The sequence below is a fragment of the Nematolebias whitei genome, chromosome 14, assembly GCF_014905685.2.
Source record: "Nematolebias whitei isolate Nwh7 chromosome 14, NemWhi1, whole genome shotgun sequence".
Taxonomy (NCBI): domain Eukaryota; kingdom Metazoa; phylum Chordata; class Actinopteri; order Cyprinodontiformes; family Rivulidae; genus Nematolebias; species Nematolebias whitei.
The window spans coordinates 34,733,014-34,747,855 of record NC_056511.1 but is presented as its reverse complement, the minus strand read 5'-3'; the positions used below and the strand labels follow the sequence as shown (position 1 = coordinate 34,747,855).

General features: G+C 40.4%; 1 protein-coding gene across 1 annotated transcript in view; it reads left to right on the top strand.

Annotated features, from left to right (window-relative positions):
* The window catches only part of LOC119420636 (roundabout homolog 1-like), a 119,005-nt gene that overhangs the window by 88,065 nt on the left and 16,098 nt on the right, over positions 1-14,842 (top strand). Inside the window, 2 exon segments of the mRNA XM_037688056.1 lie at positions 9,067-9,224; positions 12,820-12,940. Coding sequence (XP_037543984.1) covers positions 9,067-9,224; positions 12,820-12,940 — 279 coding nt within the window.

The window sequence follows — 14,842 nt, the reverse complement described above, 5'->3', positions numbered from 1 at the left end:
GTCGCAAGTCCATCACAGGGCCACATAGAGACAAACGAGACAAACAAACATTCACTCTCTCACTCACACCTAGGGACAATTTAGAGTTACCAATCAGCCTAACATGCATGTTTTTGGACTGTGGGAGGAAACCGGAGTACCCGGAGAAAACCCACGCATGCACGGAGAGAACATGCAAACTCCACCCAGAAAGGCCCCTGGACCAGGGTTTGAACCAGGGACCTGCTCGCTGAGAGGCAGCAGCTCTACCAGTTGCGCCACCGTGCTGCCGCCTGTGAAAAATCATTGTGAAAAAAAATTACTGTAATGCCACTTGGTTGTTGATGTGTGCTGCTGACTATCCATGATGCTGATCTCATGCTGCTGATTAATTTGTGTTGCTCTGTTCATTGGTTCTCATCTACTCATGCGGACTCATGTTCCTGCTGCTGTTGTTTTGGCGCATTGTTTTTATACCATCAGTGCTTAGGGTAGTCTTAGTCTTGTGTATTCTTAGTTTAGTGAATATAGTATATTCTTGGTTCATGACTCGGACCTTACTAATGTTTTTCTCTACAATTTGTATTTTTTTGGATGTAACTGGGACCCTGTGAACATAGTTTCGTCCCACCTCATATGCCACGTATGGTGTGTATGACAAATAAATCTCTCTGGCTCTCTGACTCTGAAATGTCTTCACTAAGGAAAGGTACCAGAGATCAAACTGGTTAAAGAGATAAAACAAACTATCTGAAGGAGGAGTTTTGTAAAAAAAACAAACAAAAAAAAACATGATCAAATAATGCCTTACTTGTTACAGATAGTTCTTTCAGTGATGGTAGTTGGGAGTAATAGTTTAAATCTATGTGAATGGATGAGCAAATGTCTAGTCTGAGCGGAGTCAAAAATCAAAACCGATAAAATAAAAACAAATTTGATTTCAAATCAGTCATTGTTGTTCTAATGTTTTTGTTGTTGTTGTTTCTTTGTTTGTTTGTTTGTTTGCAAACCTTTACACTGCTGTCAGTTTTACATTACACATTGATTCTGGTAGAAACATGGTCGTAATCTCATCAGTAGTGCCAAGCTGTATCAAAAGTGCAACAGCTAGCTCCTGATGCCACTATTTTCACTTTCATTTTACTATAGATTTCAATGTGATTCATGTAAAATTGATGGTGATGAAAATTTTATTTGATGGACTTGTGACCTGTCCAAGCTGTACCCTGCCTCTCACACAATGGCCACTGGAGATAAGCACCCGGTCTCCTGCAACCCTGAATAAAAAAAACAGAAAGACAATGAATTGATGGATGGATGTAAATGCTATAAAATTGTGTTGGTTGGCATAGACTGCATTGAAATGTTTGAGAATATTTTATGACAGCAGGAATTACATTTTGTTATGCCTCTGATCAGATCAACAATCTATAGCACAGTAAAATTTTGTTTGGTGCTCATGGCTAAATATTTATGCATGTAGAATGATACATTACCAGTAATTTACAGAATTTACAAGGCTTGACAAATTAGCTGCAAGATGTGTGGCCGTAATGCAAGGCAATCAGCCACAATCAAATGCAGAGCTGATGTTGATGTTATAAAGTGCAGCACAGTGCAAGTCTCAGTCTTTCGATGTGATGAGTGAGTGACTGTGTACATGGGAGGGGTGAGTCTATGTCTGCAGTGGTTTGATAATGTCCACAGGTGAGAAAGAGCAGAGGAGGTGGTAGATTTCACAGCCCTAGGGAAGACATTGCGTCTCACTCTGCTTGTTTGTGTTTTTAATGTTCTATACCTCTTCCAGAAGGTAGAGGCAGACGCAGTCCATTTCCAGGGTGGGTGGGGTCTGCATCAATACACCTGGCCTTTTTCAGTACATGACCTTCATATAGGGAGTCCAGATATGGTAGGGCTGTACTTCCCACAATCCACTGAGCCATTTCACCACCCATGCCAGGTCCTTCTTGTCCTGTGAGGTGCATCTCCTGTACCACAATGGTTCACTGAGACAGAGGATTCTCTCTATTATGGCTCTGTATAAGTTTGTGAGCAGCTGAGAAGAGAGCCCAGTCTGTTTCAGCCTACTTAGGAAGAAAAGCCTCTATTAGATTTTCCTCACCAAGGGGGAGGTGTTCAGAGACCAGGTCAGAGTAATAGAGGAAAGAGAAGTGGGCAAAGCACACAGCCCAGTGGTGTGCTTGTGTTAAGAACCAGCGATGATGATGTTTGGCCTCTAATTCCCAACATTTGAGGCCTGTTGTTGTGGAAGTCCCTAATCCAGACACACAGACAGCCCCAGATCTTGAAGCTTCAATGCTAGATTCTCTGGAGTTACTGTATTAAAAGCTGAGCCAAAATCCACAAATAGAATTCTAACATGCCTGTTAAATGACCCGGGTGGGACAGTGCTAAATGAAGTGTAACAGAGACGGCATCCTCTGTTGATTGGTTTTCCCTGTAGGTGAACTGATGGCTGTCCAGACCAGCAGGAACGATGTCCGTTTATGTGCTTTAGGACGATTCTCTCACAGCAATTCATGATGATTGGAGTTAAAGCAACAAGGCAGTAATTGTTGAGGCAGGTGACAGCTGGATTCTTTGTCACAGGCACAGTGAAGGAAGACTTGAGGCACATAGGAACTGAAGTAAACTGTAGGGACAAGTTGAACATGTCCAAGAACAGTCCTGCCAGCTTGTCAGTACCTTTAGAGTCTGCCCTGGCACCTTGTCTGGTCTTGTGACTTAATTAGTATAAATTTTTTTTTTCAGGTTGGACCTCACTTTATATAGCTGCATGGTGAAAGGCAGCTATTGCTCCTCCAGCCAGAGGAATGTACTGTCTCTCTATGGCCAGATGTATCAAAGCATTTAAATAAGCTGTGTTTAAGGTGTCTGGGAGAGTGGGGTGGTGGCTGATCTGTTGATCATTATTCTTGTAGTCCGTTATAGTTTACATGCCTCTCCACATGTTTTGTGGGTTGTCTTCAGCAAAGTGCTCCTCAACGCACTGTCTACTGTGTTTAGCCAATCAGATGCCCTTCTTTAGTTCTTTCTGGGACCTGCTACAAGCTAGCCTGTCACGTCTGTAGGCACTGGCAGCGTCCCGTGAGAGGCCACACCTTTCTTTTATGGGGAAACTTTCACAGTATTTGTGAGTAGGACAACATCAGTACAGAACTACACATGGTCCAGTACAGATAGTGTATAAGCATCCAGGTCCGAACCCTCTTTGAACACACCCCAGTCAGTGTGCTCAAAGCAGTGCTGCATACTGAAGAAGCCTCTTCAGTTCAAACCTTGACTGTTCTGATGATTGCTTTTGTTCTACAACTCTGGAGTTGTGTTCTTGTATCAGCTCCACAGAGATGTAATCCGACTTGCTCCAGTGTGGGGCAGGTGCTGCTTTGTATGCACTAGGGATGTTGCAGTAAATCTGGTCCAAAATGCTATTGTTCCCAGTTGGAAAGTTTCTGAATTTGTGAAGCACTGCTCAGAGTTAGACATGATTAAAATCTCCAGTCACAGTCACAGCTGTCTGGATTTTCATTCATCTGCTTTTTAATTAGGGAGTACAGTTCCTCCCATGCTAATTTAGCTCATGGTGGAATGTAAGCGGCCATGATCAGAATGGAGCAAAACTCCCACAGTTTTGAATGGCCTGCATTTCCCTGCCAGATACTCCAGGTCAGGGGAGCAATGTAATCCGATTATGTTTGCAGCTGTACACCAGGAGTTATGAATGTATATTGCCAAACCTCCACTTCTGTGCTTAGCAGAGACTGCAGTCCTGTCTGCCCAGAACAAAGAGCACCCCTCCAGCGCAGCATCCGGGATATCATTGTCTAGCCAGAGCTCAGTAAAAACTGCCAGACAGCTGTCCATCCTATGTGAGATGATCCTCAACCAAATCTCTTCCTTCCTTCCTTGTTGGTGAGTGATCTGGTATTTGCAAGGAAAAGACTGGGGAGGGCTGGGCTGTGAGAATTAGCATGTAGCCTAGCACCTAGGCAGCTCCTCTTGTCCCATTTTTGTTTATAGGGTTTTCGCCATCTCCTCAGTGGCAGAGGGGGGATGGTGAGAGCTGCAATGTGCTGCTGTATCTCCGGTGGAATAAAGTCCAGAATGCAAATGGGAATGCATAAAGTCAGTATAGCTTCCCAATATTCAGCAGTTCAGCCCCCACCATACTGTATTGGCTCCAACATCAACATGGACAAAAACAACCATAAAACAACAAAAAGCAGAGAGCACCAAGCAGCCACGTACACATGCAACTCAACCTCGTAGATTAGTTATTAACTTCTCAGTCCAGTCAGAAATAAACATCCCCCCCCCCCCCCCCCAAACTGAGGCTTTACAATAGACTATCCACAGCAGGTAATATACTATTTGTTCATAACATTTTTACAGAACCCTACATCAAAAGCTATAAACAATCAGTCATATTCTATTTATTCCTGTATATGTGGCGACCCTGTTTTTTTGTTTTATGTAGTCTCTGATTTGAATTAAGTCCCTGGTATATTTGTAGACAATATTGTTTGGGAACTATTCCAAATTATTCCAAACAATCTTTTTTTTTTTTTTCATATTTTGTTTTCATCCATCCATCCATCCATTATCTTGTACCCGCTTCTTCCATTTTGGGTCACGGGGGTCGCCGGTGCCCATGTCCAGAAATCACTGTGCGAGGGGCGGGGTACACCCTGGACAGGCCGCAAGTCCATCACAGGGCCACATAGAGACAAACGAGACAAACAACCATTCACTCACTCTCTCACTATAGGGACAATTTAGAGTTACCAATCAGACTAACATGCATGTTTTTGGTCTCTGGGATGAAACCGGAGTACCCGGAGAAAACCCACGCATGCACGGAGAGAACATGCAAACTACACCCAGAAAGACCTCCGGACTGGGATTTGAACTGGGGACCTGTTCGCTGAGAGGCAGCAGCTTTACCAGTTGCGCCACCGTGCTGCCCATCTTTTGTTTACATTGAACACAATTTATATTTTAAATATTCCAATTGGCACTGCATTGCAATTGCATTCCAAATATGCAACTGAAGATCACGGATCTCGTTCTGTTCCATTCAATTTGAGCCTGTTTCTATTGTCTTCCTTAAGATTTATAGACTCTACATTTATTTGAATTAAAATTCCATATGAATTATAGCAATAAAACACATACACACACACACACAAGAATATATATAAAAAAAATGATGCAAAATGCTCAAGTGTTTTGCTTTTTTTCCTAAGGCATAAACAGGTATTTGATAAGCTTTCATTATATGTACTTTGACATAAAGTCTGGAGAAATTGCGGATGGCTGTGGCAGTGCTTCTGGCAAATTTGACACTAAAGCACCAGCGCTTTACAAGAACTGCAGTGATTTATTCTAGTTTTTATTCTGATATTTTACTTTTTTATCATTATTGACCTGGCAGATTAGTGTTTGCTTCTTATAACATCAAGTGGTTTGAATAATAATAAAGCTGAGTTTGTGTGATGTTGACTTCATTATATACCTGTATATATGAATAAAATAATTTACAAGAATAAAGTAACAAAGCGGAGTGCAAAGGGGTCAAAATGTTAAAACCATTTTTGACACATATGAACAAAGTGGAAGAAAATTCCCTGCCAATGTTTTGCAGTGATTTGATGTGATAGGGACTCTGTTTTTTCTCCACCCCTCTCTTGTCTGTGGGGTATGATTGTACTTCTGTTGGGTCCAGTTGGAATCTGCAAAGAGGATTATTGGAGCTTGGCTGCAGTAGACCTTTCAAGCTGTGGCTCAAGCTCCAGAGGACTAACAACAAGTCAGACACTGTCAGATCCAGACTAGTGAAGGCCAGAGGCAGATGCTTTGAAGTGGGCTGTGAGATTCTCATCTGGAGGGATCAGATGGAAGAAGAAAACAAGACAGTGAGAGGTGCAATTCTTCAGCTAAACAGGCAAGCTGGGCTGGCTCCAGAAGCTGCAGAGCGAAGTTTGACTCATCCCAGAGCCTGCCTCCAAGATACATGTGAAATTCATGAGAGAAAGTTGTAAAATAAACAAGCAAAACTCAAGAACTGCAACAAAACATAAATTGCAGAGCTTTAAAATGCAGATGATGGAGATAAAAGAGCATAAACAAAAAAAAAAACGAAGAGAAGAGGTAAATACGTAAAATTCAATTCAGTTTAATTCAGTTTATTTATATAGCACCAATTCACTACAGAAGTCATCTCATGGCACTGAACATAAATATTAATATACATTATAAAACCTAATTACTGCAAGTTATTTAATCTAAAAGTTATCTATTTAAAATAGTGTTTATGATTTGGATTTTGCAGAAACATACTTTGTACAAGGAAAATATGAATACTGTAATAGCACATTGAACGGAGACAAAATAATGAAAAAAGCTTGAATTATGAGGATTATTTTATAAATTTGTCTATTAAATTTGTGGGACAATTAATATTTTTTTAGATTTCAGAGCATAATAAAAGTTGCCTGATATCTTAACAGGTTTTCAATTTAAGTAAATACAGCCATGTATAGATGACTACATGTTACACTTTTTATACAATTTTATAATTTTTTATTTCACAATAACCTTAAAAATAGTGCAACAAGAGGTAAAACTGTGTTGTTTATTTGAGACTGCATTTTTCTGATTCCAATCTCATTTACACAAAAAAAAAATCTTTATACAAATAGGTTTTATTTCTTTGACAGATTGAATATATTCAGTTTTCCTGCCATTTTCCAGGCGGCTGTGGCTGAGTGGTTAGAGCAGTCGTCCTCCAATGTGAGAGTTGGGGGTTTGAATCCACCAGCAGTCACATCCTGAAGTGTCCCTGGGCAAAACATTGAACCCCTCATAACCTCTGTTGTGTGTCCCATCAGTGTATGAATGTGATCTAAAGCACTGATTAGTCTCTTTAGAATGATTTGTTCAATTAGTTTTGTAGAATATTGTATGAATGGGTAAATGAGGACACAGATTGTAGTGTAAAGAGCTTTGAGTATCTTGAAATAAGATAGAAAGGCGCTATATAAGTACAGTCCATTTACCATTTAAAATAATCATAAACAGAAAATAAAAATTGTGCAAAAACATGAAAGAAACTGGATGACCAAAAAAAGAGGGGGGATTTTAATGTGAAAGAGGCTAAAACAGTGTTTAGTGAAAAATTCAGGCTTAGCTTTGAAATTTAAAGACAACATATTTTTGTTGTTTTATGATTTACACAAAGCGATTATTCTTTTTTCAAGACATAAAAGGCATATGAAACAAATGTTTTATATTTGTTGTACATGCAAATACTAGACAACTGTTTTCTTTCCATTGTCACTCAAAAACATTTCCTACAGTTTCGCAACTTTTAATCCCACACATTTTTATTAAGTTCTTACCATACATGCAAATGTACAATAAATCTTTAGCAAATGTGTTTGAGGAAGTTAACCAGGCAGGCTTTTAGATGGAAACAATTGGGCCCCTCACACAATAGTTAAAGCAGATGTGTAACCTGATTGTGTTCGGATTATAAGATGGTATCAGTCAGCATGCACACACACAGTACACGGAGTTGTGATGGTCTCAGTTTCTTCCTCCCTGACGTAACTTCAGCCATGTTTTGGTGTCCCACGAGGAAGGCCTTTTATCATGTGACATTGTGTTGTCGGCAGTGGTGAGGGACGGAGGGTTGGGGGCTGTCAAGCAGCTGTTTCCCATCAGCTTTCAGTCAAATGCAGACAGTCAGTCGCAACTGTGTTCAGACGGGTAACACAGCAGAGTGGCTTTTCAAGACACGCAAGAATAAAAATAGTTCCAATTAGAAGGTTGTTCCAATTTGTTATTTCACGGGCCATAGCGCTCATCAGGCGTCTCTGGCCTCCCTGTGCAGCATTATACAGAAATTCATAGCCAGAGGTGAAGGAGTTACTGCCATCTGGGAGTGATTATGCATTTTCCCCGTTGTTTCCTGTCTTTTCACCCCAACTCGAGTCCACTAAGTTCTGCTCGTTCTAGCTTGGCGCAGTTCCCTTTGGCTTGTTCGGGGTTCTAAGCCCACCCCTGTAATTTAACACTGGGAATGCTTAACAGCACTCACTCATGCACAGGCGTCTACATCCGCACATGTTGTTCACTTCACCACAGGAAACAAAAATCCTGTCGGAGACACAGAGTGAAAAGATGTTTACATTATGATAATCCCTATTTGTCTTTATCACACTTCAGTTCCATTTCGTTGGCCACCAGGTTAAACTGTAACGCTGTGACCTGATCTTGCTGGAGATGCTAAGTGAAGGCCTTGCTCTGCTGTTTACAGCAGTGATGAGAGGCGGCTGTGACCAGTGGAAATAACACCCTTTTGGATTAGACGCGTTTGTTTCGTCTCCAGTTTAGCTCCTGGCTGCTTCCTCAGCAAACAGGCTACTCATTGAGCAGAGATGATGTACTGCTGTGGTAGCATTTTGCTTCCTGCTGTTGAAGATATCTTGATCCCACCATTCCCCCCCCTAGTATTACTCATGTGCACCCTCTTGTCTTTATATAAGGTTAAAAAAAATGTTCAAATTGTTTGAGAAAGAGGAGACTGATAAATAATAATAAAAAATAATAACATTTTAGATGGATGGGCAGCGGCCATTTTTTGATGGCCTAAAAATGCCACAAGATCAACCCCGAGACATAACTTGAAGGTCAAACAAAGAGGGATCTAGTATAAAGCTACCCAAGTGAATTCACTCTACAGAGCAATTGCTGAGTGATTTTATGTTTCTTTCATTTGGCATTCTAAAAGCAAAGAAAGGATAGACAGCTGAATAATTGGTGTAATAACGCAAAAAGCTATTTTCATGTGGTCTGACATTAAGTTGCAAATACTGTATAACCATAATCTCACTTCTATAAATCCACCATCATGATGTTATTGGTCTGCTCTTGAACACAACAGATACATATCCACCTGAACAAACAACCATTACATGTATTTTATCTTTGTACAGTTATTTTCAAAAAAACAGATAAACCCCACTACTCATTAATTCTTGTTTTTTTCTTCATATTTTTCAGTTTTACGTGATGACTTCAGGCAGAACCCAGTTGACGTTATGGTTGCCGTTGGTGAGCCTGCAGTGCTGGAGTGCCAGCCCCCCCGGGGACACCCAGAACCCACAATTTCCTGGAGGAGAGATGGTGCCAACTTGGATGACAGAGATGAACGCATTACAGTAAAAAAAAATCCACTGTTTTTTATTTTTTTTTACATTATTCATTTTCAAATGTTTCAAATTAATGAAATTTTATATTTTTCTTGAATAGGGTGTATTTAATAATAATGATAATAATAATAATAATAATAATAATAATAATAATAATAATAATAATAATAATAATAATAATAATGTGTTATATATTGCCATCGTTGTATGTTCCCATACAATGGCAAAATTGGATCTATGCATTTAACCCATCCACCACCAGGTGGTGCAGTGGGCAGCTATTGAAAGCACCCGGGGAGCGTTTGGGGGATAAGGTGTGCTGCTCAGAGACACCACGAGATGTGCAATGACTGAGGATCGAACCTGGGACTTTCAGGTCCCGAGTCGGCTGCCCTGCCTCTACACCATCTACTGCATATTCGGAAATTTAAGAAACAGAATAATAGACTTCCTTATACTTTATACAGTTTTCATTGATTGACTATTCTGTTAGGTTGCACAGTTGGCAGTTATTAGAGTTGCTGCCTCTCAACGAGAAGGTCGCTGGGTTAAATCCCAGCCCGGGGGGGTGGGTGGGGGGGTGGGGTGCGCACTCTGAGTGGAGTTTGCATGTTTTCTCCATGCATGTGTGAATTTTCTCCAAGTACTCAGGATTCCTCCCACAGACCAAATACATGCATGCTAGACTGATTGGTAACTCTAAATTGACTCTAGGTGTGAGTGAGAGAGGGAATGGTTGTTTGTCTTGTTTGTCTCTATTTGTCCCTGTGATGGACTAGAGACCTGTCCAGGGTGTGTCTCCAGCCTCTCACTCAGTGATAGCTGGACATAGACAGCAGTGACACCCCTCGACCCGAAAAGGAAGAAGTGGTTAAAAGAAAATGGATTGCCAAGTAAAAAAAAAAAAAAAAACATTTAGCATGAAAAGTTGTTGGGACGCAAATTACCCAAGTAGTTTTTTTTTTTACATACCTTAATCCATCCATCCATTTTCTTTACCCGCTTATTCCATTTTTGGGTCACGGGGGTCACTGGTGCCCATGTCCAGCAATCACAGTGCGAGGGGCGGGGTACACCCTGGACGGGTCGCAAGTCCATCACAGGGCCACACAGAGACAAACAACCATTCACTCTCTCACTCACATCTAGGGACAATTTAGAGTTACCAATCAGCCTAACATGCATGTTTTTGGACTGTGGGAGGAAACCGGAGTACCCGGAGAAAACCCACGCGGAGAGAACATGCAAACTCCACCCAGAAAGGCCCCTGGACCGGGGTTTGAACCAAGGACCTGCTCGCTGAGAGGCAGCAGCTCTACCAGTTGTGCCACCGTGCTGCCCACATACCTTAATATATATTAAAATAATTTTGTTTATAAAGGGACAAACAAGCTTGAGCTGAACTCAGAAACATAACCAAATACGAGCAATTTAGTTGTGTTCATTAGTCTGTGTGTGTAGAATTAGTTGATATGAAGGTATGTAATGCTCCTGGAGACAAGCAGGTCTTGATTCAAAGATCACGTTGGTGTGGAGTGACAGGCAGAGCCTCTCCAGGGGGATGTGATGGACAGAGCAGCTCACTCTGATTTAAGGAGACGAACAGATCAGAGCCGGGAGGGGGGAGAAGCTCTACTGAGAGAAATACAAAGGCTGCTTTTTGCTTTGTACTTTCCCTGTGCCTTTCTCTGTCCTCCTTAATCATCTTTGCTGTTTGGAAATGAGTCTTTGCCGGTACTGTTCACTGAAACAAGCTACAAACTGTATGGAAACCAGAAGCATGCGGCACAAGAGAATCATGGCTACTTGTATAATGTTTTTCTTGCTGTATGGGCTACCAGTAATATTAGCTATTTGATGATTATTATTTGTTTATATATTTATATAATAACTGTGAGCATGGATTTTAATGAAAACAATCTATTTGTGCAACACATTACATTTAAATAACACCTCAGTCACAAGCTTCTCAATATTTGTGACTGTTAGAGATGTGTAGATTACCTGATTAGTGATTCAAAACACACAATTTTATTGGGTTAGCAAAACCTTTTTATACATTTTACGACATTTTTAACTTGCATTGTTTTTTTAATGAGCCAAACATCAAAGATAAATCTCCATTTCATGGAATGTTATGGACAATAAAGTTATATTAATTGATTGATTCATCCATTCATTGGTTTAAAACATATTTGTATCAATACAATCTGATTCTTTATTTTAAAGACTGAATCTCCTGTATCCATTTCTTATCATGTACAGTTCTTCTGTAGGAGCAATTCCTGCTGCTTAGTAGTATTGCCGTCCAAATATCCTGCTGATTCTGCAGTACTCCACCAGTGTATTCCTTATGATTACTGGCATTTTGTAGCTAAAATACTCAATGATTTGGTAAATTGTACTTTTTTCAAACCTATTTGCAACATATCTGGAATATCTTGTTGTATTTAAGACATTTTTCCCTGTTATTTATGTGCTGGACAGCCTGATGATTTTGTGGTGGAAGGTTAGTCCTAAGGGAAGCTGACTAATAAATGAGAAGCTGCTGGTTTCATCCCTGCAGCAGCAATTTAATGGTTATTCTATTTGCTAGGCGGTGGTTGTAGAGTACCCACCAAGCCAGGTGCTGTCTAGCTTAGTGCCTGCTTTGTGAGCGCAGCACTGCAGGCAGCCTTGGCCCCTTGACTCTTGCTAAGAAATGGCTGTGCTGCTTTGTGCTCTGTGTGGTTCCAGCAAGTATACATGAATAGTTTGATTCCATCACTGAGTGTAGGTGGGGAAAGAAGCAATCTTGAAGCATAATAACTGGGATGAAAGTTTAATTGAAGCTGATGCCTGGCAGAAGGTTCTCTATGTCTGGATGCAAAAAGCGGCTTTCTGTTCGTATTGAGGTCTTCGGATCAGCATGCTTCGTCTGCTTTATGAAATCTACTCAGAGCTGCTCTGGTATCACCTCTAACACTAAGTAGCCACTGACTATCAGCACAGACGGTCTCCTTCAAAGCACTATGAAACATCTACTTTAGTCTGTGGGAGTGTGGGATACAGAAAATAGTGAAAACAGCATGCTGGAGTGCACATATCTTCAACCTCTTTGTTAAGTGTGTGGGTGTGCCTGTGTTTGTGTGCACAGATATGCGTACAGCGGGTGAAAAGTTTGGGAAAGGCAAAGCAGGCTGACAGAACCTCTAAGGAACATCTCTACAAAGAGGCTGTGCCTTTGTTCCCAGGGTTCTTGTTCAGGACTAGATATGAATTATGTAATTTTAGAATAGGTGACCTTCCATGCAGCTTGAAAGGCAGTCCAATTTTTAAATATAGCTCTATTTGCTGCAAATAAAATTGTAATTTTCAAAGGCAAAATAGCCAAAAGATTAGTTTATATGCGGTTGCTATCATAGCTGAGAATAAATATTTCAAAGCGGTGTGCATTTGATGTGGCAGATTTTAGCTTAAAATTCAATTTGCAGTCAGATTAATACATGCATTATGAATATTCAGCAATCAATCAGTAGCTGACAAACAAAGCAAACATCAGGTCTGTAAAATTCAGTGCAAATACATCTGTGCAAACATTCTTCCTCTGCCTTTTTCTTCTAAGATCCGGAGCGGCAAGCTTATGATCACCAACACCAGGAAGAGCGATGCAGGAAAATACATCTGTGTTGCCACAAACATGGTGGGAGAGAGGGAGAGCGAGACTGCGGAGCTCACAGTGCTAGGTAATATTTGCAGCTTTGAAGTTGCTTTATATTGTGGTTTTTTTACCGCTCTAGTTGTTCTAATTTTTTTCTCAGTTCACGTGGTTTGCTTCGCCAGGCTGATGTATGAAATTGTTGTCACTGGGTTGTGACAAAAGCCTGTTAATTATGTTGATTATGCAGTGCAACCATCTCAGTCTGGTAGCTTTTGGAGAGGTTTTCCACAAAAAAACAAGTGCTTAATATCTACTCCTGCCGTATCCAGTGTTACAACCTTTCAGTATAAGAGCTCCCCATGGAGCTGAGCTTCTGACACTATCACACTCTAATGCCTAAACGCACCTTCCATTTTCAGCCCTGTCCATGTTTTACTAACACATTCCATCGTATAAGAGCTCTTATTAGATCCACATAATTAAGTCTGGGTTGCAAATTTACACTGTGGTCATTTTTGTGCCCCAGAGATTATGGGATAAAAACTCAATTACTGTACAAGCAAGCCTTGCAAAATAACAAAAACAACATATCTTACATATATAGAATAGACTATGGTAGTTATAAAATTATTTTATTATTTTAAATAAATTATTATTATTTATTAATAATATTATTACTTTTATCTCGTTAAGCATTTGAACAATACCAGTATTTGTTGTTGGGGTGGCGTTTACAGTAGTCCCTCGTTTATTGCGGGGATTACGTTCGAGACACCCCCGTGATAAGTGAAAATCTGCGAAATAGCAACGTTATATTTATTTTAGTATTTATATATATTTTAAGGCTTTATAAACCCTTTCCACACTCTTGCAATGTTCCAAACTCTTATATGTCATTTTAACATCATACCAGTATGTACCTATTAAATTTTACTCACCAGATCCTGAGAACAACAGCAGTTCTTGGTTCTAATCTGGTTTTGTGCAGCTGTTGAGCACCAAAGTGCATTTTTTAGGGGGGCAGACCTTCGGGTGGCTGGTGTGGGACCGGTGGTCTGATAAAGATATTTAAAAAAGTCTCGTGTGATCCATAAAGTAACCGGACCTTCAGCGGTGCCTCCCTCACTCAGAAGTCCTGTGGGCCGGCTACCAGCTCTCGGATTTGCTGATGGGTCTGGTTCTGCTCCGGTTCCGGTCCTGTTCCTGGTGGGTTCTGTGCGACTCTCTGAATCTGCTGGACGCTGAAGTCACTGTACAGTAAAAAGCACCAAACTTTTTTCAGATCAGATCAAACTTTTCCCTTTATGTATTTCAGCAGATGGCACTGTTGGCTTCTGGGAAATGTAGTCCTTATGATAGTGTAGGCTTATTGAGAGAAAACTACAAAATGGCGGCACCAGTCCGAAGTATTTATTTAAATTTTGTTACCTATTTACTGTACAGTATCCCATACTGTCCCAATCACGTGAGTGATATAAAAGTTAACAATCATGTGTCCTGAACATTTTTTTCCTCATGTTCAACCTTACTTTGAAAAACCGCAAAAGAACGAGTCCACAAAGGTCGATCCGCGAAGTAGCGAGGGATTGTACAAGGAACTACAGTATTTAGAAAGTGCTCTACTACTATTTATCAGTAAACCCTGTAACTGCAGTTTTATTAAATATTACCATGACAACATTAATTGTGATACATGTTCTGCATCACTATGGCCACTACAGTCTATGTGCTGGTTGTAGGCAATTATGGGAGTTTTCTGGATTGGAACGAAAATAGCTGTTTGCATTCCAAGGTGTCTGATTCTTGTACCATTACCAAATCATTTCAGTAATACAAATAAAAAATATATGATGGAAAATGAACCAATATGATAGTATTTTGTCCCTGCGTTTGGTCAGAGTTTATTTTAATGGAAGCAGCACTTGAATACAAAGGTACTCCACAAACTGATGTAAAATCTGAGGGGTCAATTCTCTGTGAATAGGTT